The 27974-nt window shown below is 41.9% G+C and overlaps 1 protein-coding gene across 1 annotated transcript; it reads right to left on the bottom strand.

Annotated features, from left to right (window-relative positions):
- Nucleotides 1-638: 638 nt before the first annotated feature.
- On the bottom strand, nt 639-27777 carry atxn7l2a (ataxin 7-like 2a). The gene is made up of 10 exons (XM_033627711.2): nt 27636-27777; nt 26518-26586; nt 23328-23667; nt 21927-22183; nt 18046-18128; nt 13147-13358; nt 9825-10005; nt 7836-7957; nt 3640-4603; nt 639-794 (listed from the first exon to the last, which is right to left on the bottom strand). Exons 1-10 carry the CDS (start codon nt 27763-27765, stop codon nt 777-779), a joined length of 2376 nt encoding a protein of 791 aa, XP_033483602.2. The 5' UTR covers nt 27766-27777; the 3' UTR covers nt 639-776.
- Between the last annotated feature and the right edge of the window lie 197 nt (nt 27778-27974).

Below are 27974 nucleotides of genomic sequence, written 5' to 3'. Positions count from 1 at the left end.
CCACCCTTTAAAAAATATTTACTGTTGTTGCAGCTGGTGTCAGGTGCACAGTGTAAATTATCACATTGAACAAAGAAGTTTTGCACAAACTACAGCAGTACTGATCATTTAAATATCCTTCCATCTCAGACACTAAAGCAGTCAGTGGCTACATTATGTAGTGGCTCACGGTGTGTACCCAGGTACTGTTCACAACAAAGGTGAAAATGTATTTTAAGTTTTACTGAGAATCCAAAGGTTTCCAGAGATACCAAACATGTCAGGCTGTTTGGAGGTGATCAGAAATAAAAAAAAAAAAACATAGTGAGCATCATATAGATTAAATGAAGTGTTGGAACGAGTAGATACAGAATATTACTGAGATACTTTTATACGCTGTGGAGTTTCCTATAAGAAAAAGGGAAATTTCAGAGAAAAATCAAGAGTGTCGAGAGTCAAAATATCACACGTATAGCCTTAAAAACAAGTCACAGAAACGTAAAGTGTAAAGGACATTTTTAATCCATTTTTATAAACCAACATATTTAATTTAGCAGCATAACCGGATGGTCTTGAGGTATTTCTAAATCCATACTCTGAATTTCACCCCACCCCCCCACCCCCACACAGTTCTCCCTCAGACATTCACACACATACACCCAGCTGTGATTCACACACCAACAGATTCATACTACACACACACACACGCGCACAGACACGCACACTTGAGTCCTGTTGCCTCAGTCTTGGACTGAGCAGAGCTGGCTCCCTCATAGTGGCTTGTAAGGCAGGCACACCTAATGGTGCAGTTTTGGCTGTGGGACAAAAGAAAAAATAGAAAACGTTACTTTACTTTTTTACAACTTGAAACTGGAAAACAAAACTGACATACACGCTGTCAGAAAAATCAGAATAAAAAGAATAGAGAAGAGATAATGGCTGGATAAGATACTTCCATTATGTTTAGTTTATGTTTCAAACTCAACTCATTTAAATTTTTGGTAATGGGGTTACAGTAGGGCACTGTGGCAGCACTTTACCAAAATAGGGGAGTGTACCTTTAAATATGACCAAGTTGCTCTGCATTCTGGGTAGCTATCAATTTAAAATACATACCTAACCAGGCTTCAGCTTCAAGCTGCTAAACTCACATATATGCTTGTAAAAGATCAGTTACTAGGTCTTTTTAAACTGGAGGATATATATCTCCAGGTTTATTGCAGTCTGTGGATGAGGTCAGTGACTGTTGCCATGGAAACACAGCTCTTAGCTGAGAGCCAGCCTAACACTAAGATGACAAACTTTCTAGGCCTAAAGTTCATCCATTTTTAATGTTTAAAAGTAAATACTTTTCACATCAAGTCCGCATTTGTCGTCTGAAATTGTCACACAATACAATCTCATATTCTGTCAATCACGTTCACATACTGATTCAAAAACTTTTATCTGTCATTTAAGTTTTCACAACAAGTTTCATTTTCTGCCTTTTTTCACATCCATCTTTGTGTGTGTCTCTGACACACTGTCAGCTGCAGTTCAGGATCAACTGGATCACAGAAACTGTGGCCTTCTCTTCAATGTATGATTTCAGAATTACAAGTAGCTATCAAACTGGACTGCTAACATCCTGAAAAAGCCACCAGAAAATGACTGAGATAATTCAGCAGCTCCTTTACCAGTACGTAAAACTCTCCTTGCTCTGGATGTCCTCTCAGGATTGGATGGACGCGATATTTTCTTTTTCAATATTCAAGAAGTAAGAGGTCACATATTTTTGCAACAAATAGAACAATAAAATGCATTGGACAAGTGTGCAAGGGTTCTGTGTGTGACCATTTTTATCACATGATGGGATTAAAAAAAGCGCATACGAAAAATATTGACTAGGAGTGCAAAGGCCTTAACGCTGGCCTTACTATAGGCATGACCAGTATTGAAATCCAGCCCAGAGACCACCATCCATATGTTTACATATTTAGTATGGACTGATTTCTTCATGTGAATCAGACTTTTTTTTGACATGTAAATTAGTTATAGCAGATATTGTTTTTCATATGTCCATAACTGCCCACAGAACATCAGTTTTGTGTGTGACGCCTGTTTTAAAAGGTGGCTCTAGTTAGGCTTACAGGATGTAGACTGTGCGTATAAGCCTGCCATTAGTTGCCTATTTCAGACTGAATTCTCCTCCTCTTCAGCTATCACCCAACACTATTTTGGAAGGGCACCATCGCTGCATCCTGGGCTTAGTGCTGCACAAGACTATTATTACTGGTCTAAAGAAACACAAACAACCCAGAGCATTTTCTTTCCTTAGTGCGGAATATGGTGGCTTCAGCCACAGCTTTGTCCAGCACTGACACAGAGCTAAAGCAGAGAGTGAAAACAGGTCTGGCTCCATGCGACTAAGGTGGCTCTGAAAAGTTAGTAGGACAGAGGACAGCAGCTGTAGTCAGCTTGGATTCACAACAGTGACTTAGAACCTATTTATACCTGATATTAACATGCATCTTGGTTCAACCAATCACAACTGGACAGCCCTAAGTACAGGTATAAAACACAATCAAGACACATTATGATCCGGTCACTCGTATCCCTTGCCAAGTGATCTGGGACACATTTTACCGCATATCTTTTGTAATGTAAACACTGATGCATCCCTGACAAGCAGGTTACAGGAATATACATAATCAATGCAGGACAGGGTGGTTGTTCAGGTGACAGCGTGCGAACACTATTTTATAACAACATGGACAAAGTGTTACATGACTGTCCTTTATTTTGCCCTGTGAAAAGGGACATGTTGAATTCTGTTGACAGTGGTATCTCCAGCTGTACCAACACAACGGCTAACGTGACTGGCGAGCATGCGAGAGAGCAGCTAGCGAGATGTAATAACTGCGCACAGGACCCTCTGACCCTCTAACCTTATCACCTAAGGCAGTAACAAAATCTGAACACAAGTGGTCAGCTGGAGATGCATGATAGAAACAGATGTGAACAGGGATGTATCTTGGTTGTCTACTTGTGTTCAGATCACTGAAACACATGTTTATACCAGATGTAAACAGGCTTGTGGTGTCACATCAATAAAGTTCAAAAGGTCAGTAGAAACTTCTAATACCACATCTGTCAACAAGTGCGTGTTTGATACTCAAGACATAACCTGGCTGTGGCATCTTCCTTTAAACTGACAGGCTGCTCTCTGCACGATCAGTGTTTGTTCAGGTCTACACTGCCTTAATTTGGCTTTTCAAAGTTGTTTTGGAGAACATGCCACAAAGATGTGTCAGATGAGCATGGAGAGCAGTTAGCTAGTTGTCTCTTTAACAAGGTAAAGGAAGCAGTCACAGGTCATAAGGTGATGGTAATAAAGGAAAACAATCAGGATCAGTGTTGTATCTGTCAGACTGGAAGTGTTCATTGTCTGCTTCTTCGAGGCCTGTGGAAGCTGTACAGACCAATACGTCAGCTCTTCAGCTGACTACAAATCTTCATGATGAGTGTTGGGCCAAGAACTTTTACTTCTTAAGATCAAGGACACTAACAATACAGTCTGGCCAGGAGAAAAGCTGCGTATTGTAAGTTTAACTGCAACATCATTTTTTCCCTGTCAACCTGTGTGTTGCTCATTTCCTGTTTTCTCTGATCCAAACTCACCTTCTGTGTGCCCAGTTTCTTCTCCACGCCCCCAGCCAGCCCCCCGCCTTTACTGTCCTTCCAGGGGTAGAAGTTAGAGCGTGGAGAGGAGGAGGAGGAGGTGGCGGAACTGGAAGAGGAGGAGGGCAGACGGTGCGCTGAGGGTTTGGAGGACGGCGAATGCTCCTCCATGCTGCCCCCCTTGCGTTTCTTCACAAGCCCCTGGTGCTCAAAGCCCCTCCCGCTGCCCTGCCCGTGCAGTCCTGAGTCCCCCACGCCGCCCCTGCTGTGGGAATTGTTGGTGGCAGAGGAGGGGTCTGGGGGTGATGAATGGCCCAGAGGAGTATGTGTCCGTCTGTAGGTCCAGACCGCCTTAGCGGCTGGTGAATGGGACTCTGAAGGGGAGGGTTGGGGGCGGGGTTTGCTGCTAGGGGAAAGCGTGCCATTGGTCTGTCCATGTGGGAGAGGGGAGGGAACAGGGGGTTTAGAAGAAGAAGATGAGGAGGAAGAGGCAGCAGAAGGTGGGCGGCCCCGGTCCTGGAGGATGATGCAGTTCCTGTCAGGGCCTGAGTGCTCCCCTTCCTGGGACGGGGCTTTACGTTTGCGGAGGGCAGCAGCAGCTGCGGCCTCCTCTCGCAGCTTCAGCATTTGCTTGCTGGGACGCCCCACAGGGTTCTTGGGTCGCCCAGGACCCACCTGACGCACCGCCACAGGCTTACCCGGAGACACCAGGTGGCCACCACCGATGCTGCTCCCACTGCCCCCAGAGTTCTCTGATTGTATGGCTGTCGGAGGTCTCCCTGGACCACGACTGGAAGAGGAGGAAGAGGATGCAGTTTTGAGGGAGGAGCTGATATGACTTCCTGTGCGGACCTTAGAATGTAATGAAGAGGAGGAGGTGGCGCCTATGGAGGAGGGGGACGAGGAAGTGATGGTCTTGGCTGAGGAAGGTGGAGATTGAAGATCTGTGGCTTGAGGTATTTTCCTGGATTTAAAGAGAATAAATCCATAAATCAATACATCAAACAGACAGATCAAAATAAAACTTAATTTTTTTTAGGATTACAGGAATTTAAAGCATTGGAATTAAGCATAAGATGCCAAAGCTTTCTGACTACCAACTTAGGAGTGCCATAGCAGCAAGCACAGTATATGGAGTGTGCAGTTTAAGTAGTGTATTCCAATATATTTTAATTCTACATTCATTGTATAAATACTATTGTGATTATTAAGTCCACTGAAATCATATAAACAAGACACATTAAACCTCATTTCTGTTAACAGTGTAACTGCAGTTCTAAATTACTGCTCAATGTAATTTAAGCTCCAAGTAACAAAACAACAACATTCTGCTTGGTGCTGGGTTACCAGTTAAGTCTCACTGGTTTAACAAGTCTGACCATGAGTTAAGCTTACCACAACATATCAAAAATGCAACCCAACAATAACCAACTCTGCTGAACTGAAAGATACCACGCGACAAAACAGAACAGCAAATATAACCTTTGCATCATTTGTATATCAAATGTAGTAATACAAACTGCAAAATAAAATGTGATTTATTTGTTCTTCAGTTGTTTTTGTGCTTTGTTTTTCCATTGGTTTGGTTGTATATCTGTGTCGACCATGGCTTGTTTTCATATCGTTATTGTGTTCATGTTGTTTGATTTAAAAAATATTTAACAGCCTGTGTTTTGCAGCCCCTTTTTAAGCTGAGAAATGAGAAAGATAATCTGTGTTAAAAAAACACGTCCCTCCTCTTCCTCCAGTTTCCAGTGGCATTTGCTAGAATTTACTGCAGCTCACAAAAAACAACCAATCAGAGCTGAGGAGTCTTTAAGGCAGCTGTCAATCACTGCTCATTAACTGCAGTCAAACTGTCAAACTAGGCAGTGCCGATCAAATATGACTTAAGATTCTATTACTGCATTGCCAATTTCTCAACTCAAGTGTTTTCAGAAAACATTTTAGTGTACTGTTTAGCTGTAAAATTGGCCGGTGGGCATTGCTTGGTTTCAGCTCATCTCTTTTCAAAATGGCAGCCAGGTCAGGTTCTGAAAGCATTTAAGGTAAGAAAAAGGCAACGCACTAATAGAATCTTGATTCATATCCGATTGGTTTGACCGAAGTTCACGAGCCGTGACTGATAAGATTCACAGTTGCCTTAGAGAAACCTCGGCTCTGACTGGCTGTTCTCCTTCACGTGTGGTGATGCCTTCAGAAGCGCTACAAGGCAACAGAGTGGGCAGAGGACAATGATTCTCTTTCACAGATTTTCTGTCTCATTTATTGCTGTGTGAATATCGTGACAATATCAGAAAATGACAAAGTGTTTTGTTTTTTTTTTAATTAAAAGCTACCAACTACAGCTTTAAGGCTACAAGTCCTACACTGTTCACCCAATGTGTGACTATCTTAGTACAATTAAGAAAGAGTAAGCCAGTCTTAGTTAACAAATACTGTAGTGGGTGGTGGAAGAATGTGATTATTAACCAGCTACACTGAAGCACAGATTTGCTATGTCAGCTGCAGGGCTCTGATCTGAACCCATTTATTTTCCAACAAGCTTTTTTCTCATGTGCCTGTTCATGCAGTCAGTCTCCATCTTACTGCCAACTTCACAGACTCTTCACCACTGCTATTCTGGGCAGCAGAAAACACCATCTGCTTCATCTATTGGTGACTAAGCAGTGGGTTACACTCAAGTTTATCTGCTAGTGTTACCAAAGCACAGCATCTGATGTAAGTCATCCATTTTACAGTGGGTGAAAATCTACAAAGAAACATTAATTGGATGGAGATGAAAGAGAGTGGTACACTTGATGGTACCAATTATCATTCAGCACCAAGCATTTCAAACATGTCACTGGGGACTGGCAAATTTCAACTAAGTGATCAGGGTGGTGGTGGTGGTGGTGCGTGTATGCGTGTAAAGCAGCAGTTCTTTTGCATTAGTGGGCTGAACATTTGTAGTGTAGGAATGCCGCCCATCTGACACTGACAGCTAAGTTTTGTTAGAGATTGAGACCAGCTCAAACTACTGGACAAGAGGCAGAGCCAATTCCACCTTATCAGCAGTGAAACAGAAGTGAAACTGGTCTTGGTACCACCATCAAAGCTTCTTTCATTCACCCAAAATGTGATAGAATAAATAAATAAAAGCATTTAGGAATGGAAAATGTATGCAATAGTTTTGTTTTGTTTTTACAAAAACCTTTAAGTCCAAATGAAATGGCATTTCAAGTGTATCTAGCGTCACTATCATGACGTATTCTCGATTGAAACAGGATAGCCTGGCAGGATATAATAAGGAGGACATATTGTTGTGAGGAATTTGATTGATTCGATTGTTGCCAAGTGAATGTGTCATAACAAACACAGAAGTTGTGACATTGTACACAGACGGGATAGTAGTATCAGGGAGAGAGAGACGAAGCCCATTGTGTGCTTTGTGTAGATGCTGAATCTGTCCGTTAAAAAACATGCCTTGGGTATAATCTGGAACTCTCACAGATACCACTTTCTTCAAAGTGAATAAATTCTGGCCAGCAGCCCATAATCACAGTATTTTGGGGAAATGGCATCACAGAGCTGACGGTTATCAACAGCTTTAACAACAGAGTCGAGACGTTTAGGTGTCCGTTTTGCTGGGACATTTTTGCGGCTAAGTGTTGGATGTTAGCTGCAGCTCAGGGGATGGCTCCAACAGAACGGTGGCGGATCCTGCAGGAGTCGGGACGGTCCAGGATCAGACCCATGATGCAAAAAGAATCAAATGCAGATATCATGTGACTGGTGAAGTTTTAATTTTACTTGGTACTGGGTTATTTCAGTTGACACTGTAAAGGTTTTGAATGCTAACACCAAGCCCTAGCTGTTGCTAGCAAGCTAACTTAGCTCTGTGCAGCTTAAAGTTGCAGACTGATTGACGTGTGAATGTTACGATATTATTGGTTGAAATTGGTTGGCACTGAATTACATAAGCATACGTCATAGTTTGTTTTTGCAGGACAAAAACATGATGGACGTTGATATAACAATACAAAGAAATTGATTTGTAATTTGTGGGGGGATATACTGTTAAACAGGTGCACAATATAACCAGGGATGTTATCTAAAAGGCATTTTTCATTTCATCCCAGCTGTAAGAATTAGTACCATGAAGGCAGAGCAAATCTAATAAAGGCTGAGCAGGAATGTGAGATCATGTTTCTTACTTCCAAAGATGGGCGCTGATGTGGTGCTCCAGCATGCTGCTGAGAGCCGACCTCAGGTGATGAAGTCTCCTGTCAAACGTGTAGATGCCGTGACCCAATGCATGGCTGCCAAATGAACATACCTGGAGAAAGAAAGCTTGTTGTAAACATGCTGCCGGCAAGTGTCTCGTTATCGGTACCAGCAGTGACTTTAAAACAACTCCATGTTCTGACATCCTGCATTATTTTGAGGTCCAACAGTTACACTTAAATCACATTTCAAAATAAAAAATTTGCTCACAGTGAAATGCACAATTACCATCCACCAACCTAATAAAATAATACATATGGGATATAAAATCTAGGCTCTCTTCTAGTCAAACATAAATCTGTACATAAAGATGAGCAGCAATGGATTGCTGTAAAAACATATAAAGTAAATCAGCGTGTTACCACTTTTCTTCACAATGATATGAGAGTAATAAAAGTATTGAGATTAAGACAAATCTCTGACTGTCAGTAGTACTCAGGTGTGGGGAGCTCCCCCTTTTTCCTGCTAAGGACATGCAGGAAGGTTCAGCTGGCACAGGAATTGTGCTGCATCACTCCAGTGAGCAGTGTTGCTTGCATTATCAGTACTCATGATCAGTACTCACAAGGAAAAGTTACCTGTGATCTCATCACAACAGACAATCTCTGGGGTGTGCAACATAACGCTCATAAGCCAGAGTCTATTCAGAAGAAAAGTACTGTAGTCTGAAGGAAAAGCCTGGGGGTGGATGTAGTATGCTTTGTACTTGTGTTGTACAAATGGATGTTAATATCCTATTTTAAAAATGGATATTTTGGAATATGATAAATTATGCCTAGAGCAGCTTAGAGTTCAGACAATTAAGAGTATTTTTTTTGCATTAGGTGGACTGGACAGAAACACATTTCAGTGGGATGCTTGTGTTCTTCTGTATCTGCTTTACTAGCATTTCCGTTATTTTGATAAGCGATGTTATGTTTCCAACACAACAAGCCATAACAACTTGTTATCATTGTATGCCTGGGCCATATTTCTACATTTTAATTTCCAGACCTTTTGCTGACTAGGTCATATAATGCCATTTACCAATTTGAACAACTCAATAACAATGTCTGGATTTTGCGCTAATGTTCAAAGCCCTAAAAACAAAATACTGTCAAAAATCTGGCCCACTTTCGGACATACTGTCTGTGCGAGAAGAACAAGAATAGTTTTGGCAGAAATTCCCTGGTCCCCTCTTCCAATTGTTAAAGTTCCTTTCCTGGCATTGGAGTTCTAAAACCCATCTCTGTTCATCAAATTAACAGTTTTAGATGTTTTTTTTCCATGAAAAATCCCCTCATGCCTTAAAATGGCTTGGACGTACCTCTACATCTTTGCCTCGTTTAGAATGTGCAGGTTTAATATGCAACTTGATACCCGCCTCTATTTCCACCAGCCACTCACCTGCAGCTCTAGCGTACCTGCTCACCTTAGACTTAGCTCATTGCTCTCTACAATGTTAGAAATGGAACAGTAATACACAACAAAAGCCTTCAGCTCGACTATGTTGTCAAACAGCCAGCACTGTGTTGTTAATGTTAGATAAACCTTGTTCCCAATCACCTGCTCTGACAAGTTGAAGTTAACGTGAGACTCAGCTTGAAAAATGACGATACACAGCTACCCACATCTCCTCCTCTGATACTCCTTGTCTTGCCGTAGCATTAAGCCGATGATATGGAAACCTCACCTCGCAAGTTGAAGGGATTGGTTTCTTAGATATCTGACATATAAACCCTGGCTGTCTGAATTCATGTTTTTGAGAACATGAATTTTGGTACACTGTAATTCCAAGACAGAAATGCTCAGCGATGGCACTGACTGCTTATTCCACTCATGATATGTCTTATAGCATATAAAAACACAGTATGGACATGATGTTAACAAGGTTAAAAACTTGATTTTCATTGGAAGGGGTGCTAAAACAAACTGCTCACCGCTAGTGGTCTGGGATGTGCAGCAGAAGATGGGAACTCAACGAGCTCCTCGGGTCCTTCTGCCTCACTTTCATCACTGGAGATTCGTCCGTGGACTAGAGGTGAGGAGGCTCGGAGACTTCCCTCTTCCTGCCGCTGTTTTTCCTCCTCCGTGTTGCTCTCTGACACTGCCGTAGATCGACTGTAAAACAAAAAAATTAACTTTCTGCTTTCAAACATACTGTATAGAGTTACAAAACACAATAATATACTGAGGCTCTCTCTGTCTAACCCTCATCAGCTCACAATTATTGCCTGAGCAATACTGCGTCACTAAAATCCAGGAACATGATGTAGTTAGATGCACTCAGCTGATGGTTTATTAGTTATACCTAGCTAAGAAGAATGTAGTCTAATCCAAAGGTGCTGCAATAAATCCTCCATCATGAGGGTCAATATGTTCATTTTTTGTTGAAACTGTATTTGAAAGGTGATGATCCAACTTTATGATCACTGTGAAGGGTGTAGTCTGTGGTGCTGTTGAGCTGTATTGCTTTTCACTGCCATTAATAATAAAATACTAAAAACACCTTTCCAAAACAGTCAAAAACTGACTTTTATCTTTATGAAGGTATGATTTATTAAAGGCCTGTTGTATATATGTTGCATTTCTATGTATCATTTTGTCATATGGATTGTACATACTGGAATTATATCATGCTGGCCTATTCTGTAAACAACAGTTATTGCATGTATGTTGGTTGAGAGTGAGGGATCCCTCCTCAGTTGCTCTTCCTCAGCTGTCTTCCACTTTTGCCCTGTTAAGGCTCAGACACACCAAACCGAAATCAAAGAACTAGTGGCAACTAAGGTCGACTGTTAAGTCACCTCACTTTGCTTGCCTCTCTGCCAAAAAGTTGCACTTGAACAACCAGCAAAGTCTACAGCCAACAGCCAACTAGCATGTACGTTATATGCCTGTGTAACAGGAAATAACCCTCCATAGCAGGAAGCAGTGGTAGTCTGTAATTATCGTTCAAAAAGGGAAACCAAAGACTGAAAGGACGGATTCAAGACACTAGCTAGCCAGTTAACACATGAATATCACGACCCAATGTTGAAAGAACAAATTGTGCGCTTGCAAACAATTACAAACTTATCCTGCTAAAGAGCTCAAAAAATAATCTCACTTAATAAAACAGGTTTGTTTCGTTCTTACGTCCTCTTGACTTAAGTCATTTCCTCACTTCCATTTCTCTTCCATTTCTCTTCTCATGTGCTGAGCATTACCCTCTGTTACTATTACACCTCATTTAGACTGATGCAGTACCGCAGGTTAAATATATTTTAACATTCAATTTGAAAGGTTCAACATGCAGTCAGGCAACCTGGTCCTACAACCATCCTCCCAACCTGGGCTGTCAGCCTTTGGTAAACAGATGTCTCTACAGAGGGAGGAATTTAGCTTCTGCTTTGTGACAGGTGTAGACAAGTTCTTATTGATGTTGACATATAGCATATTTATTTAGAAAGATACAGAGCGTGGGACAATATGAGTGTGTGTGTCCGAGAACTCAACGTGGCCATAGTTGGGATGATTATGTAATGTAATTCATTATAACTCTGTGGTTTAATCGTGAAGTGATTAAAACTGCAGACTGAAGTCTGTGAATGCTGACAACTACAGTTTGACCTCAACAGTTAATGGGTCACGTGTGGGTTGAACCCATGTTCATTGGATATTATATATATATATATATATATATATATATATATATATATATGTGTGTGTGTGTGTGTGTGTGTGTGTATATATATATATATATACACACACACACACACACACACATACATATATATATACACATACATATATACATATATGGCATTTGTCAGAAAAGTTCAGTTTGACAGCAACATTCACCTAATGTATTAAACAAGCTAAAGGTGCTACTGTCTTCTGGTTACTGTGCCAAAGAGCAGCATGAAAGCAAAGAGCAATCTGCAGCAAAATCTGGAGACCAAAATTTTCCCAGAAGTGCCCTAGACACTGACTGGCAACCAAAAAAAAAAAAAAAAAAGAACTGCTTGACTTGAAGCAATCTTGGTCGACTGAAGGGTCTCCCACTGATGAAAAGTATCAAGTAGGCCTAAATCCAGTTTGAAACAATTAAAAATCATTGTTGGGGGAGGAAAAAAGTCATTTTCCATGGCCTTTCAAATTAATCTAGTGCTGGAAAATATTTGTATTTATTTAGGCTATTAATCTGATTTATGCACACAGCATCAACAGAGACACTTTGCCATGTTATATATGTTTTGTATATGTGATGTCTGTGTTGTCGCTGCATTTTTTAAAAATGTTATATAGAAGTCTACCAGTACGACAATGAGCTATGATCCACCTCACACACAAACCAGCCAACAAACGCTCACTTAACCCAATCAGAGGATTTTGTCTTCCACACATGCAGTGCAGGACTGTTCTGCACTTGTGCTACTGCAGTAATTTCTTTCATCTCACAGACAGGTTTAGCATAGCATGTGCAACATACAGACCAATAATGTCGCACTGTAAACTAATTAAGAGACAGATAAAACAGAGTAGCAGCTGTGTGTCTCTTAGTGTTGCTGAAGAACTTGTGAGTGAGTGGGGAGGAGCTGTGAAGAGAGTGTGAGAGAGGAGAGATGCACACAGACATGGCTTGTTCGAAGAATGGTGTTATGTATCGCAACTTGACCCCATATGGATATATACAGTATTGTCTAAATCTATATCTTGCTTGAAAATATATCGTTATATCGTACATAGTTGTTATATTGCCCAGCCCTAGTTGAGAAATGTAAATGTTGAAGAACTTGATATCCAGAAAAACCGCAGCTCCCCTGTTTTCATAGCATTGTTTACCAACCAGTCTTGCCCTTCCAATATGGCACTGGCATCATCCAAAGACCAACGACACGTCTATGTACATATGTCTATGGTCTGTGGCAGTGATCAAACCAAGCAGCCAATCGAATGTCATGGTCAGTATTCAAAGTGACCACTCAAAGGAGTGGTGATATTAGCCACGGTCTATTCCATCCCTGCTTCAAAAGTCAACCTGACGAGTGCGCACATTTTAAGTAGTTGCGAGTGCGGTACAAAGGGTCTAGCTTGAGCTCGTAACAGGCTCATGGTGCAGGACTGCATTTGAACACGGCGAAAAATGCTCACTTGCAAGAATGTTTTTCCGCTTGTGGATACCTTTCTGTGTGCTTGTACCACGTTCACACGCCTAGTTTTAATGTGTGTTGGTTTTGAGGCTAATCGAACGCCATAGCTTCAGTAAAGTTCACTAACCTGAAAGCAGGGAGGCTGGCCAGCGGTCTCCTGCAGTGTGGCGCTCCAGCCTGCTCCCTGGGGGCCTCTGGACTGGGGGATCGTCCAGTGGAAGAGCCTCCCTCCAGGGATTGGGTCCCTTTTTCACGAACCTTGGTCTTCAGCTCCGCCACCAGTTGGTCAAAGTTTTTGCTGCGGCCTACCACTTTCCTTCGCTGGTGGATGGAGTGGATCTGGGAAGCAGAACACAGGATACAAGCATTCAGTCACTATTTCATTTTGACTGACTTCATTTCACGTAAATGGCTAAAACTTCTATCTGGTGAGTGTCACAAAATTATTAATTGTCCTGTCATATCAGAAGGTTGGCAATGTAATAAGCCTTTAAAACAGTACTGCTGTGATTGCTGTTGTCAGCCAGTTTCTCCCACAGTTTGTCACATATTTTAGGACATACACGGACACTTTGCTCAAGCTACTGTAGATAGTCATCAATTTTACATGTCTTACTTATGTAGAATATTTGATGCTTTTATGTTTTGTCTTTTGTTAGGGATGTTTTTATAACCTGGTTCCAGAGAAACATTATTTCATTTAAACTGTATTTTATTTTGTAGTTATAGTTAACCTTAAAAAATGTTTATGACAAAATCAACTTGACCTTTTGAGTTTACCACTTATTTCCCCAACTAGACCAAATGGTGCTGGATAGATCTGGGTGATATGGAGAAAAATCAAACATGATATTTTTGACCAAATACCTCGATAACTTTTTTTGTGACAATACTGTAGGAATAACTACAGTTGCATTAACAAAATATTTACACAATGAGATTTTTAATAAATAATTATTAGTAATGTGGATTCAATGACTAAGTGGGTAAAGGTAAATAACTGAATAGCTAGAACAGTCTGTTAAGTTCAGAAAATTCCATCACTTTACTGTGAATGTGCTACATTCCTGATAATTAACAAATGTTTCCATCAAAGTAAGACTTAAAATAAGGTTCTTCTTCACCTGAATTCAGTGCATCATCCATGGATATGTATCTGCCGCCTATACCTTCTTACAGTGGTCACTTTACTGTAACACTGCAGTGTTGCTGTTATGACTGTCTGAGCTCATGCTTGGAAAGTTAGTTGTGTTGCTTCATGGGAGGACACGTCTCATGCACTCTTTGCACATGATTTGTTCTCTCCTATGTCCAAACAACAGATGATGGTGGTTGATGACGGATGATTTCGTTTTGCCCGTATGCATTTGTAACATTCAGGAATTTATTTAGCGTGCATGCACAGCCGCACGACAGCTCATCAACAGTGGAGGCTGCTGATAGTTTAGGGCTGGGCAGGCGGAGTGGCCCAGCCTTACCGGCCCAACATCACAATTATCAAAACACCTTTTTAATGATATGGAGTTTTATGCTATGTTTCTGCTATGACTTTAAAACTAATTGTATGGTGGCTGCTGTGTATTTAGTCAGCTCTATAGTTCAGTTGTTGGTCACAGCTCAGTATGTTAGAAGACTTTGACTATTTTGGCGGAGCATATGAAGCAGTACCCGGAGCAAACAAAGGATCAGAAATGAGGAAGGCTTTAAATGCCATCATCAATGGATTGGAATTGGCCCAGAAAATCAAATAAATCAATCAACTGTTTTTCAAAATAACTGATGATTGATTAAGGACGGGTACCGAAACCCTGTAATAAACGAGCCCCGGGGATATATTATTTAAGACTGCAGTACTGATGAGCTCAGACGTTATCAGTTCTTTTAAATATTTTGTTTTAATTCATTATCATCCTGCAGCCTCTCACCTGTGCTTTGCCGCAGCTGACCTCCTCCACACACACACACACACACACACACACACACACACACACAGCAAAGGCAGTGAACAGCAGGGACACAGTGGAAACATAGTAAACATAACTCTAAAATGACTCAAGTTGAATGCAACTACGCTCATTACTGTAAGTAAGATTAAACTTTTAAAAGCTAATACTTAATCAATACACATGTTGAGCAAGCATAAACATGTAGTCCGCGATATTTCATTCTGCTCTGTCCACAGTCCCTCATCCACTGCTGCTAACACGTCTTACACAAGGACAGTACGGTAGTTCCCCTAACAGTGTCTTGTTATGAATAAGCTAAAATGACAAATTCTTTTAAACTAAGCTGCTGGCGGACACAAACAGTCCCTCCTCCCACTACCAGCACTAATGTTACCTGAGTGCAGTGGATCACATCAGCAGAGAGGGAGCAGGACAGAGGACAGGAGGAATGACTTATAGTGACTGATAAAAACTAAATGTCACTCAATCTTTCATATCAAGAATATTATTTATATAGTTACTTTGCTGTTGTAAAAAAACTGTTGCTGCTCTGGAATTAAATTCAGTTAATTCAAAATATTTATTCTTTTAAGAATTTTTAATTAATATATTTTCTAAAAAGCAATTATTTAGTTATGAGAAAGAACCGATAAGGTTGTCAATAAGACTGATAGTATCAATAAAATCTAAACGACACTATCCATGTGATTGACTTATGCTATTCAATGCATTAGATAAGCACATCACACATTCAGTTGTTGTAAGTGAGGTCTTCAAGCTGCTTATTTTCCATAACACAACAAGTAAATTCTAACATTCGAGAGGCTGGAACCAGCCAATTTTTGCTATTTTTTAAAAGACATAAATAAAAATTTTTGTCAGGAAGCTCATTCATTCTTTTTTGTGGCAAGAGTTTAAAGTCTTATACAGCACAAAATATTTACTAAATACGAGCACATTAAGGAGGTTTTATCGAGTAGCTCTACTGCTGTTATCTTTTAAATTATGCATCAGTGTTGCTTGTACACACATTTCTCATTTCCATCATTCTAAATGAATAGTTAAAAAGACGACATGATATATTTCCTTCCTAGTAGCAGGTGGAGAGAAAATACAGCCACCCACTGAGAGTCTGTTCACCTACAGAGCAGGTATAAGATGCAGGCTGTTTTCCTGCGTGTCTTTCCCCTCACTCCTGTCATTTCCTGTTAATCAGGTCATCCTGTCTCTACTCGGCTGGATGTGGCCTCTCGCACTCACTTCCTCCTTCACACACACTAGCCACCATATATGGACTCTTCCTGTGCTGGGAGCCATTTTCACCACTCAGTATCAGTCAGTGTTCATCAGTTACACAGAGCAGTGACTGCAGTGTAACTCATTTGAAAACATCTACTTTGATCCCACATCACTGTCACTCTTTTCTCCACTTTGCTCTTTCAATGGTGTAATCCTGCCTCATCGAGTAATTTGATACATTTCGGTGAGATGATTTTAAGACTTTAAAGATATCGAACAATGGGATCCTATTGCTTTATGAGCAAAATGGTACACGACGACCCTGTGGTTCCCTGAGGTGTAACCAACTATCAGGTCATCTGATGTGGTAAAATAACTTTCACTGCAACTTTTCAAACACTGATCAAATGAAGATTGTGTAATAAATCCAACTCACGCAAATACCTTAACACCACACAAAGCATCTCTGGTGAAATGTTAGATTGGCAACTAATTCTTCAAATACAACAAAATTCCACCTTACAGTAATCCGCAATATATTAATTACATTTTGTTTTAATGGCTTTAGGCCTGTTTTTCGCTAACTGTAATGCTAACAAAGCTAGCGTTGGGATTATCTCCAACCTCTCATCCAAATATGGTCACTTCTGGCTAAAAAAATCACAATGGTGAAGGCCAAAATGCCAAAATCGAGGCTTCAAAAGGGGCCTCCACAAACCAGTGACTTGACGTCAGTCTGTGGCTACATCGATTATGATATACAGTCTATAAATACAGGGGGATGACAAATTAAAGGAATTCAAGGTAAAACTTGACAGTGCACACATGGTTTTATGAGTATGTATGATTATGTGAATAGATGCTATCGACACCTAAGGGAGATTTTGGAGCCATGTGTTAAACAGCATTCTCCACCACCATCAAACACCCAAATGAAGGAATATCTTTATAAGAATGATTATCATCCCTCCAGTAGAGTTTCACACACTTTTCAGAATCTATGACAAAGAGCACTGAAGCTGTTCTGGACGCTGGTTGCATCAACACCTAACTAACACTTAATGGTGTTTTTACAGTAATTAGTCACACATTTACATATCACCTCATTCAGCTACAAAATAAGTAAACTAAAAATGTAGCTCTTTCTCTTTCAAAAAATGTATACTGAACTCCCTGTGACCTAGCAAGCATGACTAACAATAATGAATACATTAGTCTGGAAATAAAGGGGCACTCCTTGTTGATGTAAATAATAGAAAAAAATACTGCACTCAAAGTCTTCATGGTCAACCCAATCTCAAAAAAGGTCAAAAAATGACACCTGAAAGAAGTCAAAAATCACTTCAAGATACATCACTTAAGCCAAGTGAATGCCAATCATCAATATATTCTAACAATGCCTTGCTTGCCATTGAAGTAAACTAACTTTATTCATTTAAAGTCTGCAGAACAAGAGCTTTCGGGGGATCACTTTATTGTTAAATGCTTCAATCACCTGTTATCCGTTCTCTACCGCAGACATATTTCTTTTGCTCTTAACTATCTGATAAAGTTACAAAAAGATACTATATGATTTGTTGGCTGTTGTCAGAGTAATAAAAACACAAACTCACAACCTACTTTCAAGCTTTGGTGTATACTGATTTTGTCAAAAGCAAAGGTGACAGGACCGAATTCTGAAACTAAGCCTCTAAACCTTTTACTGAACTACACAGAGAAAACAGAGAGAAAATTAAAACAAGAAAGAGAAATAAATGAGAAAAAACTAATTGCAAAGATATAGGAATCTGAGGAACAAGTAGTGCATTAGTCTGGTGAAGCAGTGTGTGTTTGGAGCTTACATTGCATGTGAGGAGGCGAGTGCAGACTTTCTTCCTGTCAGGGTCAAGGACGCCGCAGTGTTTGTCCAAGTCACACTCCCTCTCTGAGGAAACACACAGAGCATCTCAGCTACAACACCACACAGTCAACACCAAATCAAAACATGTCAACATCTCGCTATAGCCCCATATAGTGCCGTCAATAATACAACCCATAACCACCCCCCCCCCCCCCCCCAAATAACCCAAACATTTACAGATTTTATACATTTTCACCATAATGTGTCCTACAAGCTGTAATTGTTTGTTTGAAATTGTTTTTGACCGTTTGACGCCCTAGCCCCTTTACACTGCCTCTTCTCTGTGCGAATTTCACACAGTTACGCTGCCTCGCTGTTCTGTATAAAAGGTACCATCGTGGAATTGGGGGACAAAGTGGTTTCGCCTTTAAGCTGGCACTGGAGGTAGTAACAGCGCCAAAACGACCTCTGTATAATTGGGACAGCCAGCAGAACAGGATCGTGGGCAGCACAGCTGTGACATTTAGCAGTTAGCAGCTAACTCAGAGAGGAAGAACAGTGCCCAAAATGTCCGCAAATTGTGAAAACACTGAGGTCTGAGAGCTCCTTACCCTCCCAGCAGAGGATGAGATCAGCTGCCATATAACAGAGAGGGTAAATGATCGTTGTTGCCATGTTAATGCCATAGTTTTTGTTTAGAAAGCGCTGCTGTTGTGTACATTACATGGCACACTACAGGCCAACGCCGTTGTTACAGGTCACTCCTGTCATGCCTCTTTTAATTCTGCAATGCCAGCGTGCAGTCTAAATTTACACAATGGAGTGACATGATGCTGCCGTTGTTTGGTTCTGTGGAAAAATGTGAGGGCAGCATGATGAAGGGACATCGTAGCAACCCTATAGTGCAATCTCTGTGTAAAAAGGGCTCTTGTCTTTTCAGGAGGAAATCCAGCCATGTTTTTCAGTGGTCCAACTGCAAAGATATGCCATTTTTAAATCAATACAGCCATCTAATGTGCATTTCGGTCATGCTGTTTATGCATAACCACATCCTGAAGCGTCACTTTAAACACTGTACATACATAATTACAGTGCCTGTCCCTTAAGACATCCTGTATAGACGCTAGGGTTGCAAAACTGCAGATATACTCAATGTGAAAACTTTCCACGGGAAATAACTGAATAAAATATAGGGGTGAATTGCTTAGCCTGTATTTACCATGTCAGATAGAAACAAACCCTTTACCATATCATAAGCACACATAATCCACTAATTAGCCAAATAAACCCACTCATTTGTCAAATACATGAAATATGAACTGTGCCATTTGGTGAGTAAGGACGCATTTACACTGGCGCTATTTGGTCCGCTTTACACAAACCCTGGTTCGCTTCCACGGGTAGTTCAGTTCGTTTGGAGTGGTGTGAACGCTCATTCAAACTCTGGTGCCGACCAAATGAGCGAACCCTGGTCCGCTTGACAACTGGGGGTCTCGGTTCACTTGCAAGTGAACCCTGGTGCAGTTCACTTACAATGGGAAATGCAAACATACTATCCAGCAAACCAAAGAGAGGAAGTGAACCAAAGAGAGGAAGTGATGTAAAGCGCAGTGCGTTTTGGGTAGAAAAAAAAACAAAGCCAATGGCGCAAACTGGGAGAAGCAGAGGTTTGGTCCGCTTTAAAAAGTGCAGTGTGATGAAGACTATCCTGGTGTGAATGCGCCCTAACTGTGCGTTCACACCGAGTGTGAGTGAAGCGAATTACTCACACGTAACGCGTGTAACACACCGCGCGTAACACCTGAGTTTGGACGCCGGACCATTTTGTTAATTCGCATTATCGCGTCAGTCGCGAGAATAGCGAGCCCGCCCATTTTCACTAGATAACAACATCTGGCCCGCCATTCTCTCCTCAACCATGGCTGAGATAACCACCATCGCTGCTTTGTACCTGCTCTGGAAGTCCCAGATGCGTCGGAGGGCCAAACGCCATCATTTTTGGGTTCACCCTATCCTGCAGAAGCACATCCAGCTCGACGAGTTTCACCACCTCCTCCAGGAACTCTGTCTGGATGATAGCCCCTTTCAGCGGTACTTCAGGCTGACTGGGGCCCAGTTTGAGGACCTGTTGGTGATGGTTGGTGCCAGGATCTCCCGGCAGGACACCAACTACAGGCGCTCCCCCTGGCGCTCCATTTCAGCTGCGAAGCGCCTGTCCATCTGTCTCCGGTGAGTAGCAGTTTGTTGTGTCAACAACTGGATGTCAGGGCATCAAGACGTCACTGACATCGGGAGAATCTCAACGCTGATTGGCTTTCGCGGCACAGCCTCACGTCAGATGCGTCCATCGCGCCACCCGGCGCGAATTCGCGTCTAATCGCGTCTTTGCATTGACTTTGTATGTAATCTCGACGTGCAAATTTGCGAATTCGCGCTCGGTGTGAACGCACAGTAAGGGTCCACATAGCATCTTTTTCAGAGCACCGGCGTCTTTTTTTCCAATTGTTCCCAATAAGGAGAGAGTGTATGCAGCCAACCAGAGAAAAAGCGCGGTGCCCACCATTGTTTTTCAGAGGGCTCTGGGTTTTTGTGCGGCCGCTCCAAGCGCTTCTACTTAAAAATCTCTTAACTTTTCAGTGAGGTGCTGATGTTGTCACTGCTGCTCCTTTAGCCACTGTCTGTTGCGCTTCTGTCACTGTATGTGTTGTAAGCTTTTTTTGTTTTTAGCCGTATAGTCAACTCTCTGTTAACATAGTGTTTAGCTAGCTACCTAACTAACGTTAATGTCAAGATATTGTTGCCATAGAAACAAAACCCCTGTGTAGCACATTATTTAAAAATGCACGGGGAGCATTGCTGTGACGAATTGGTATGAAGCACTCCCCAGTAAGACGGGGAGTGCTGCCACTGCTTTTCTGCCAAAGAGAAACGCCATGTGGACTTAGGGTTGCATTAGTATCTTGCTCTAATACCATCTACATTTGCTTATCTAAGGTATATTAAATTAAAAAATACAACCAGGCTATTGGACTTTTTTACACACGGTCTACTTCCATTTAAACTGGTTTAAAGTTACAATTATAATAAAGCTTTTTTTCAAACAAAAAACGTTTCATTCTTTTAAGGGTTATTGTAAGTGATAATAACTATAATAATTACATAACTGTTTACCTTGATACCCTGACATTGTTATATTTTTTGAGATGGTTATCTTACTGTGAAATTTTTAAACTGTTAGAACTCCAATGTGGTCACACGCCCTTAGCTAGCTTAAATGTATACTCTTTGATTTAGGCTACTATTTGTTGGTTAACTGAGGTGTCATAAAAATCTAAAATATATTCTCCAGTAATATTATCAAAACTTACATAGAAGCATGCAGTCCTTTGGCTCAGATAGTGCAGAAATGTGGGCAGTAGTGTGGGCAGCACATGTGATGGCAGATTTTTACTGAATTCCTATTTAATGGGATGCTGGCAAATGATCTGATGGAAGAGTGTGCTGCTGATTGCTGTGCATGGTTACAATTCAATTAATTGTGTATACTTTACACCAAAACATGCCATAAGACCTAGTATGTTTTTTTATGTGTACCCCCCCCAAATAAGTTCACTATAAAGTATATGATTGTCAGATTGAAATTTCCAAAATTCCCCAAGTTACTGAGTTTAATTTCCCATGGATAACTTCTGACCCTTTGCAACCCTAATAGACATGGATGAAAAACTGAAGCTGCTGCACATCTTATATGTTTACAGCTTGTGTAGACACAGTATAATGTGTGTTCAGACAAATGTTATGTAGGTAAAAAAGATCAGAAGATTAACTACACAACTACTGCTTACTCCTTCCACATACCCACTTTGCTCCATTTGTACTCACTGGAGGCCACTTTGTTGTAGGGTCTGGGGATCCGGTGGCCTGGCACTGCAGAGGCAAGAGGGGAGTCCTTCCTCTGGCTTTGAGTGGGGGGCCTGTCACTGGGTGAAGGCCTACCAGGTGGGGTACCTCCGTGCGGCCAGGGTGGATCTCTGAGTGACGGAGGTGGAGAGCTCATCGGAGGCTCCAGAGGTGGCGGCTGCTTGAATACTGATGACTCTGTTTGGCTGCTGTGGGTGGGCTTCTCCAGCGGGGAATGTCTGGGTGATGGAAGAGGAAGGGCAAGTTCAACGTTAGCTTTTTGGCTCAACTTTTAACAACAAAATAAAATGTTAACTATTTTCTGTGAGCATGGACTCTAATCCAACCAGCTAATATACTATAGTTTTAATCACAAACTGATGCCACCAAACATGTAATAAAAATAGTAATGTTTAGACGATTGCCTCAAATGCTGACCATTCAATATTCACTAACTGAAATGAGAAGCAGTAAAATTTGCCACTTGAATTTGGCTGCTTGTTATCAGCATTTTTATATTGTGATTATGAAATGCAAAAAGTCATGACTTACAATGTACAATGCAATGTAATGTAATATGCCTCTTAAAGGAGGGTTTTCCTTGCTGTCTTCGCCAAACTGCTCGCTAACGGTGGGAACTGTTTGGTCTCTGTAAATTAAAGAGTCTGCTCTAGACCGGCTCTATATGAAAAGTGTTCTGAGATAACTTTAATGATTTGGCACTGAGTAAAAACTGACTTGACTAATGGTCTTTTAGTGGCTCGGACTATTAAAAATTAAAGTGTAAAAGTTGTGGTTTTACTGGGGTTGTGTGGTTGACAATTTCTTGGTCTTTCTGCCACAAATTACTGCCCCTGCTCAAGTAATAGGCCAGCACATAATCCCCTGAAAACCACAACTTATCGTTTTTACACTCTGAAGTTTGGGCAGATTAAGCAAACAATATATAATGTTAGAATTCATGAGCTTTATAGATGCTGATAGGCAGAGTATGTTACCACTTTCCTTCATGTTTCCAGTGTTTATGCTAAGCTAAGCTAAGCAGCTACTAACGCTGTGGTGCTATATTTACTGAACAGGCATGAAAGTGGTATTGATCCTCCCATCTAACTTTGTGTAAGAAAGTGAGTAAGCATAATTCCCCCAAATGTTAAACCATTACTTTGATTGAGCCTTTTGTTCTTGGCAATTCCCTGACCTACAGACAAACTACTTAATTTTTTTCACGTTAACAGAGTAAAGGGAGTATTGCATTAGTATATCTGAATGCAGAAGCACACTGCATTCTTTAAAGCTAATGTATACCCTCTTGTTAAGTTCTAATCTGTGACCCCTGACCTCTGGTTAGTGCATTCTCCTAAACTTGGCCCTCTTTGTTCTTACCGTACTCCATCCTTGGAGTTCTTGGAGTGTCTGTACTGTGGTGGAGTGGAAGGCGAAGGTGGGGTTGCCCGTAGCTGCCCGACTCCTTGACCACGACCCTCCCAGGATGAAGCGGAAGCAGAATTGGTCCCATGGGAAGGAGAATGGCCGTGGTGGGGCCTCTGCTGGGGCTGGGGTGCAGGGGTGGGAGAACGTAGTCGAGCATACAGCTTGGCCAGAGGGCCATGTCGCCGCTCGCAGTGCTTTTCGAACGCTTGCGGCTTCACTACTTGGCCACAATGGCTGCACATCACCAGGTAGAAGTCATCGTGGCCGGGGTAGAGGCCAAAGATGGACATGTCTTAAAGGAGAGGGCAGAGTAGTGGTAAAGTGAGGAAATACAATGGACACAAACAAATCAGACTGTAGAAAGGGTAACATGGCAATGTCACTTTGTGGGGCAGGTAAGGATGATGCTGCATTATGGAAAGGTGATACACCATCTTACTCAAAGGTACTGTCTGAGTTGGACTACACTGATAGAAAATAACTGCGAAATCAGTATAAAACTTTGCATGATATCAAGTCGAAGTGTCAACTCGTTACACTCCATTTCCATCTTCAGTCTGACATTGCATCCACTCTTACTTATTTGCATGGCGAGAGGGGATTAGATTTTCCATAACCAACCAATAGAGACCAACATATTCGCCTGAATGCCCAGATGTGTAGCCATGCCAAAATCAGTTTTGCCGGGGTTGTAAGTGTTTAGCAGAGCAAAGTAAAACAAACTATTGAGAAGACATGTCGATTTAGAGCAGCTCTTGACATTGTTGTTATTACTCCTCACCGGTTCCAGTGCATCACTTGACAGCTTGACAACGGCGTTAGACCCACCCATGGCGCTAACTGTCTAATCGAAGTCCACCCAGTTTTTTATGTCAGTAAAGAAACTGCAGTCAGGTCAGCCTGTGACAGACTGACAGCCTATTCAAGATGTACCCCACCACTTGTCTATGCCCAATGTGTTAAGGTCCTGACACAACAACCCTTCAGTCTGCCATCGGCCAATGTTGAGCTATTGGTGGTAATCTGTCTCCCTAGTCTTTGTGATGCCGCCTCTCGTTGGCTTATTTTCAGCCAGTAGCATGTTGAATTGGCATTGGCAACCGCAGTGATTGATTTCATTCTGACTAGCATTTCAGCTCTGCACACAATGAGAGAAATGGAAGTGAGGAAAGTAAGAAAAGAGCTTAAATAAAAAGGGAGTAAGACTAAAACTAAATAGTCACTTAAGGTAAAATAATTTTTCTTTAGCCACTGACCTCTTAAGCAGAAACATTTCATGATGGTTTGTGTTATTGTTTACTGGTGCACGGTAATATGCTCTGTTCTTTCAACATTGGACTGTGTTGCAACGGACTAAATGGCCACCTAGCATCATGATGGTCTTCCAGGTTCCCTTTTTGAATGACAAATACAACTATCTCTGTCTGCTGGTGTGGAGCTATTTTCTCTCATGCAGAGTGTTCATGTGCAACTTTCTGGCCATGACAGGCAACGCGAGGCGATGCAACAGTCACCTTTTGTCGCCAGTAATTAGATGTGTCTGGGCCTGTAGACTTCAGCCCTCACACCCTTGAACAGAATAAGCAGGTATATGGATAGGATAGATGAATACTGATCTGGCGATGTTTGGATTTCTGAAAAACATGACCAGAAACATATCCCTCCATAGTCTCGCTCACCAGACCTTTCTCAAGAAAAGAAAGGTCTGGCTGGGTCGACTCTCACTTTAAGATTGGAGAAAAAAACGCCCCAGCTGCTTGTATTTCTTTCAACCAATCACAATCGTTCTGGGCGGTGCCACAGCAACGGTGCACTTGCAAAAACATTGCTGGGGGGAAACAGGTTTTGGTGTAACACGCCCACAAAAATATCGCCTACAGGATGCGAACCATGGCAGAAAAATGGCTACATCCCTGCAAGATCAAACACCGCAAAAGTTAGTAAAGGATGTGTTGAAAACTGCAACCGGAGGTGGTAGGGCGGGACTTCAGTGGGTGGCTCGTTCCGCCCAATGAGAGGCTGAACTATGCAGCGAACTTCCGCCCACTCAGACTAATCCCTCCAAAGATGTAAACTAAAGTCAATTTCTCAAATGAACTCCGGAAAAGCAGGTCCGCACATTGTCTAGAGTGGCCCTTTCACATACAACAGCAGACTGTCTGTGTCCGACACATTTTCACTGACTAGAATTACTTTGTTTGGTTTAGGCGAGAGGTTGGCTTGGATGGAGCATGCCGGATGCAGGACATGACAAAAAAGTTTGAAACAGATATCGCAGTGTTTTGTCCACAGCCAAGTTTTGCCGTTCCTTGAATTTGTCTGATGATTTCAGCAAGAGCCCTTCCCAACAGCTTCCCAAATCTTGTCGTCTCTCCCATCATACATTTTTGTTGGTGTCCTTCTGTAAATGACCTCTCTTTTTCACCCTCAGATGTTTGTATTCTTTTGGTTTCACATCAGTTGCGTGATAGAAATGCACACCCACTTGCTCGCTCACACATAAGCTCAATTGAACATTTTACAGACTTTGTACTAGATGAACTGGCAGGGTGGAGTCCATTTGATGTCAGGTCCAACTGATTTGGACATTTTCGTTTTTACATACAGCTCCTCTGGCTGATGCCTAGATAAGTCAAGGGTTGCAGTAAAGGGGCTTAAGTGAGAAAAACAGAAAGAAGAGAAAACTTCAATGATAAACTTGAAATCAAAGCAAATCTGAGAACCTCAACTACTTTATTCTTAATCATCAACTTGTTTTGGCTGCTATTCCCATGTGACATAGATGCATGTGTGTGAAAAGGTTCACATACTTACACAGCCATACTGTCAAGGTGCTTCTTTTGATTAATCGTGTCATGCTCTGACACGCACAAAGGTAGAGTGTCTGTTGGACAGCTGCTGCTACAGACAGCCAGGCTAGGTTCCAGAAGGTGCCTAATCACAACACCACCCAGCTTTAATGCTCACCCTGGTCTTTGTAAACTTGTTCCTCCATTGTCTCTGGGCAAGGTGGGAGCTGAGGCATAGTCCATCGAGGCAGTACAGGTCAATGTACATCTATCTATGTATCAGTTTATGCTTCAGATTTCCCAATCAATAACAGACTTCACTATGTCTAATAGATGATAGTGTACAGACTTACCCTCCTTACTGAGTGACATGGCCTCTGCAGCCTTTTTGCCATTCTTGCTGCAGTCGTCCACATCAGGCCCTGAAACAACATGCATTACATACATGCACATGTTCAATAAAACCCTTGAGCGGTCAGATGTTTTCCAAAAGTTGTATGTCAGGTTCATCACCAAGATGAAGCCTAACCTTACAGCACAAATTCTGCACATAAACAGGCCCTTAAGCTGTGTTATATAAAGGACTGATATGCAGGTCAACTGCTCCTCTGCTGACTGCTGCTGATCATTTTTTTCCTGGTCATTCTTGTCAGTTTTCTAACAAAACTAAGCAGCTAAGGGTATTATGTGTTGGAGGGGGACTTTATTTGATAGTTATGGACAGAGTAGCACTTGGAGGGATGCCAGACAATGAGTGAGCGCACATACTTAAAACTGGGAAGGGCAAGAGCACTTTTTGGACAAAAGTCAAACATATGTGATTTCCTGTCGCATATAGACATGTTACCATCAGTTAAATGGAGGCGATGACGCTGGCAATCAAAAGAGGACGTTAAAATGAAGCGAAAAGAACACAGAGTAACGTTAGCTCATATCAAAGGCTGGGCCAGCATTTACATGGTGGCAACAGCATCAGACTCCTCCTCCGTCACCGGTGTCTACTCTTATCCTCCTGCTGCTAGCATTAGCATGCTAACAGCTAACTGCCTCGTCGTCAACGGCTAGTCTGGCTTGCTTGCTAGCTAGCTAGCCTAGCTTTCCACGGCAAGAAGTTGCTCGCCCAACCATCCACACTAGCCTCCTTCCGCTCTGATGCCACCGCTGCCCGGCTGGTTTCACTCAAATGAAACGCACCCATTAAACGCTGGCAGCTTGTTTCATGGTCACCACTCTAAAGTACACACCATAATGGTCATATCCTAATAACTATCACTTATTTTTTTCTTGAAGACAACGTATGCAGTGGGACCTGGGAGAGAGCAACATGTTACCCACCCAGCACTAGGACCCGGTAGGGTCTTTGTTTGGGTAACATGGTTAGCCCAGTCCTCCGTTTCCACGAAAATAAACCCCGGTGCTTTGATTAAATGGCTTCGTAGCTGCCAGTGTTTGCGTCAATGTGCTTCCTTACCATCCGCTGCTGTCACACCGGCCCACTCGGCCCAGGCAGTCCAGCTTTGACCCACGAAATCATCGAGGCTAGGCACCCGCCGATCCAGAGCAGCCATTACTTTTACTGCGCGTTCACGCACCGCCATCATCACTGCGCGGCAAGCCACTTACGTCATATCTCGCGCTCTCGACAGGATAGGAACTTCCTGCGTGCGCGTTCTTGGGACACCCACACAGAGAGAGACACGGGACTGGAACAGAAAATCTCTAAATTATGTCATTTTTCTAGTCTAACCACTTCAAAACATCAACACTGTGTGGTTTTGGAGTCTGAAATGGCAAGAAGTTAGGATCAACC

This window comes from Epinephelus lanceolatus, chromosome 1 (genome assembly GCF_041903045.1).
Source record: "Epinephelus lanceolatus isolate andai-2023 chromosome 1, ASM4190304v1, whole genome shotgun sequence".
NCBI lineage: Eukaryota > Metazoa > Chordata > Actinopteri > Perciformes > Serranidae > Epinephelus > Epinephelus lanceolatus.
The sequence above is the reverse complement of the archived record's forward strand: the minus strand, read 5'-3'. Positions and strand labels throughout refer to the sequence as shown.

Coding starts and splice junctions, on each gene's coding strand:
- atxn7l2a (XM_033627711.2), bottom strand. CDS start 27,765: ATGATGGCGGTGCGTGAACGCGCAGTAAAAGTAATGGCTGCTCTGGAT. Junction 23,668..26,517: donor CATGTCACTCAGTAAGGAGG/GTAAGTCTGTAC, acceptor CTCTCCTTTAAG/ACATGTCCATCTTTGGCCTC. Junction 7,958..9,824: donor CACATCCCAGACCACTAGCG/GTGAGCAGTTTG, acceptor TTCTTTCTCCAG/GTATGTTCATTTGGCAGCCA.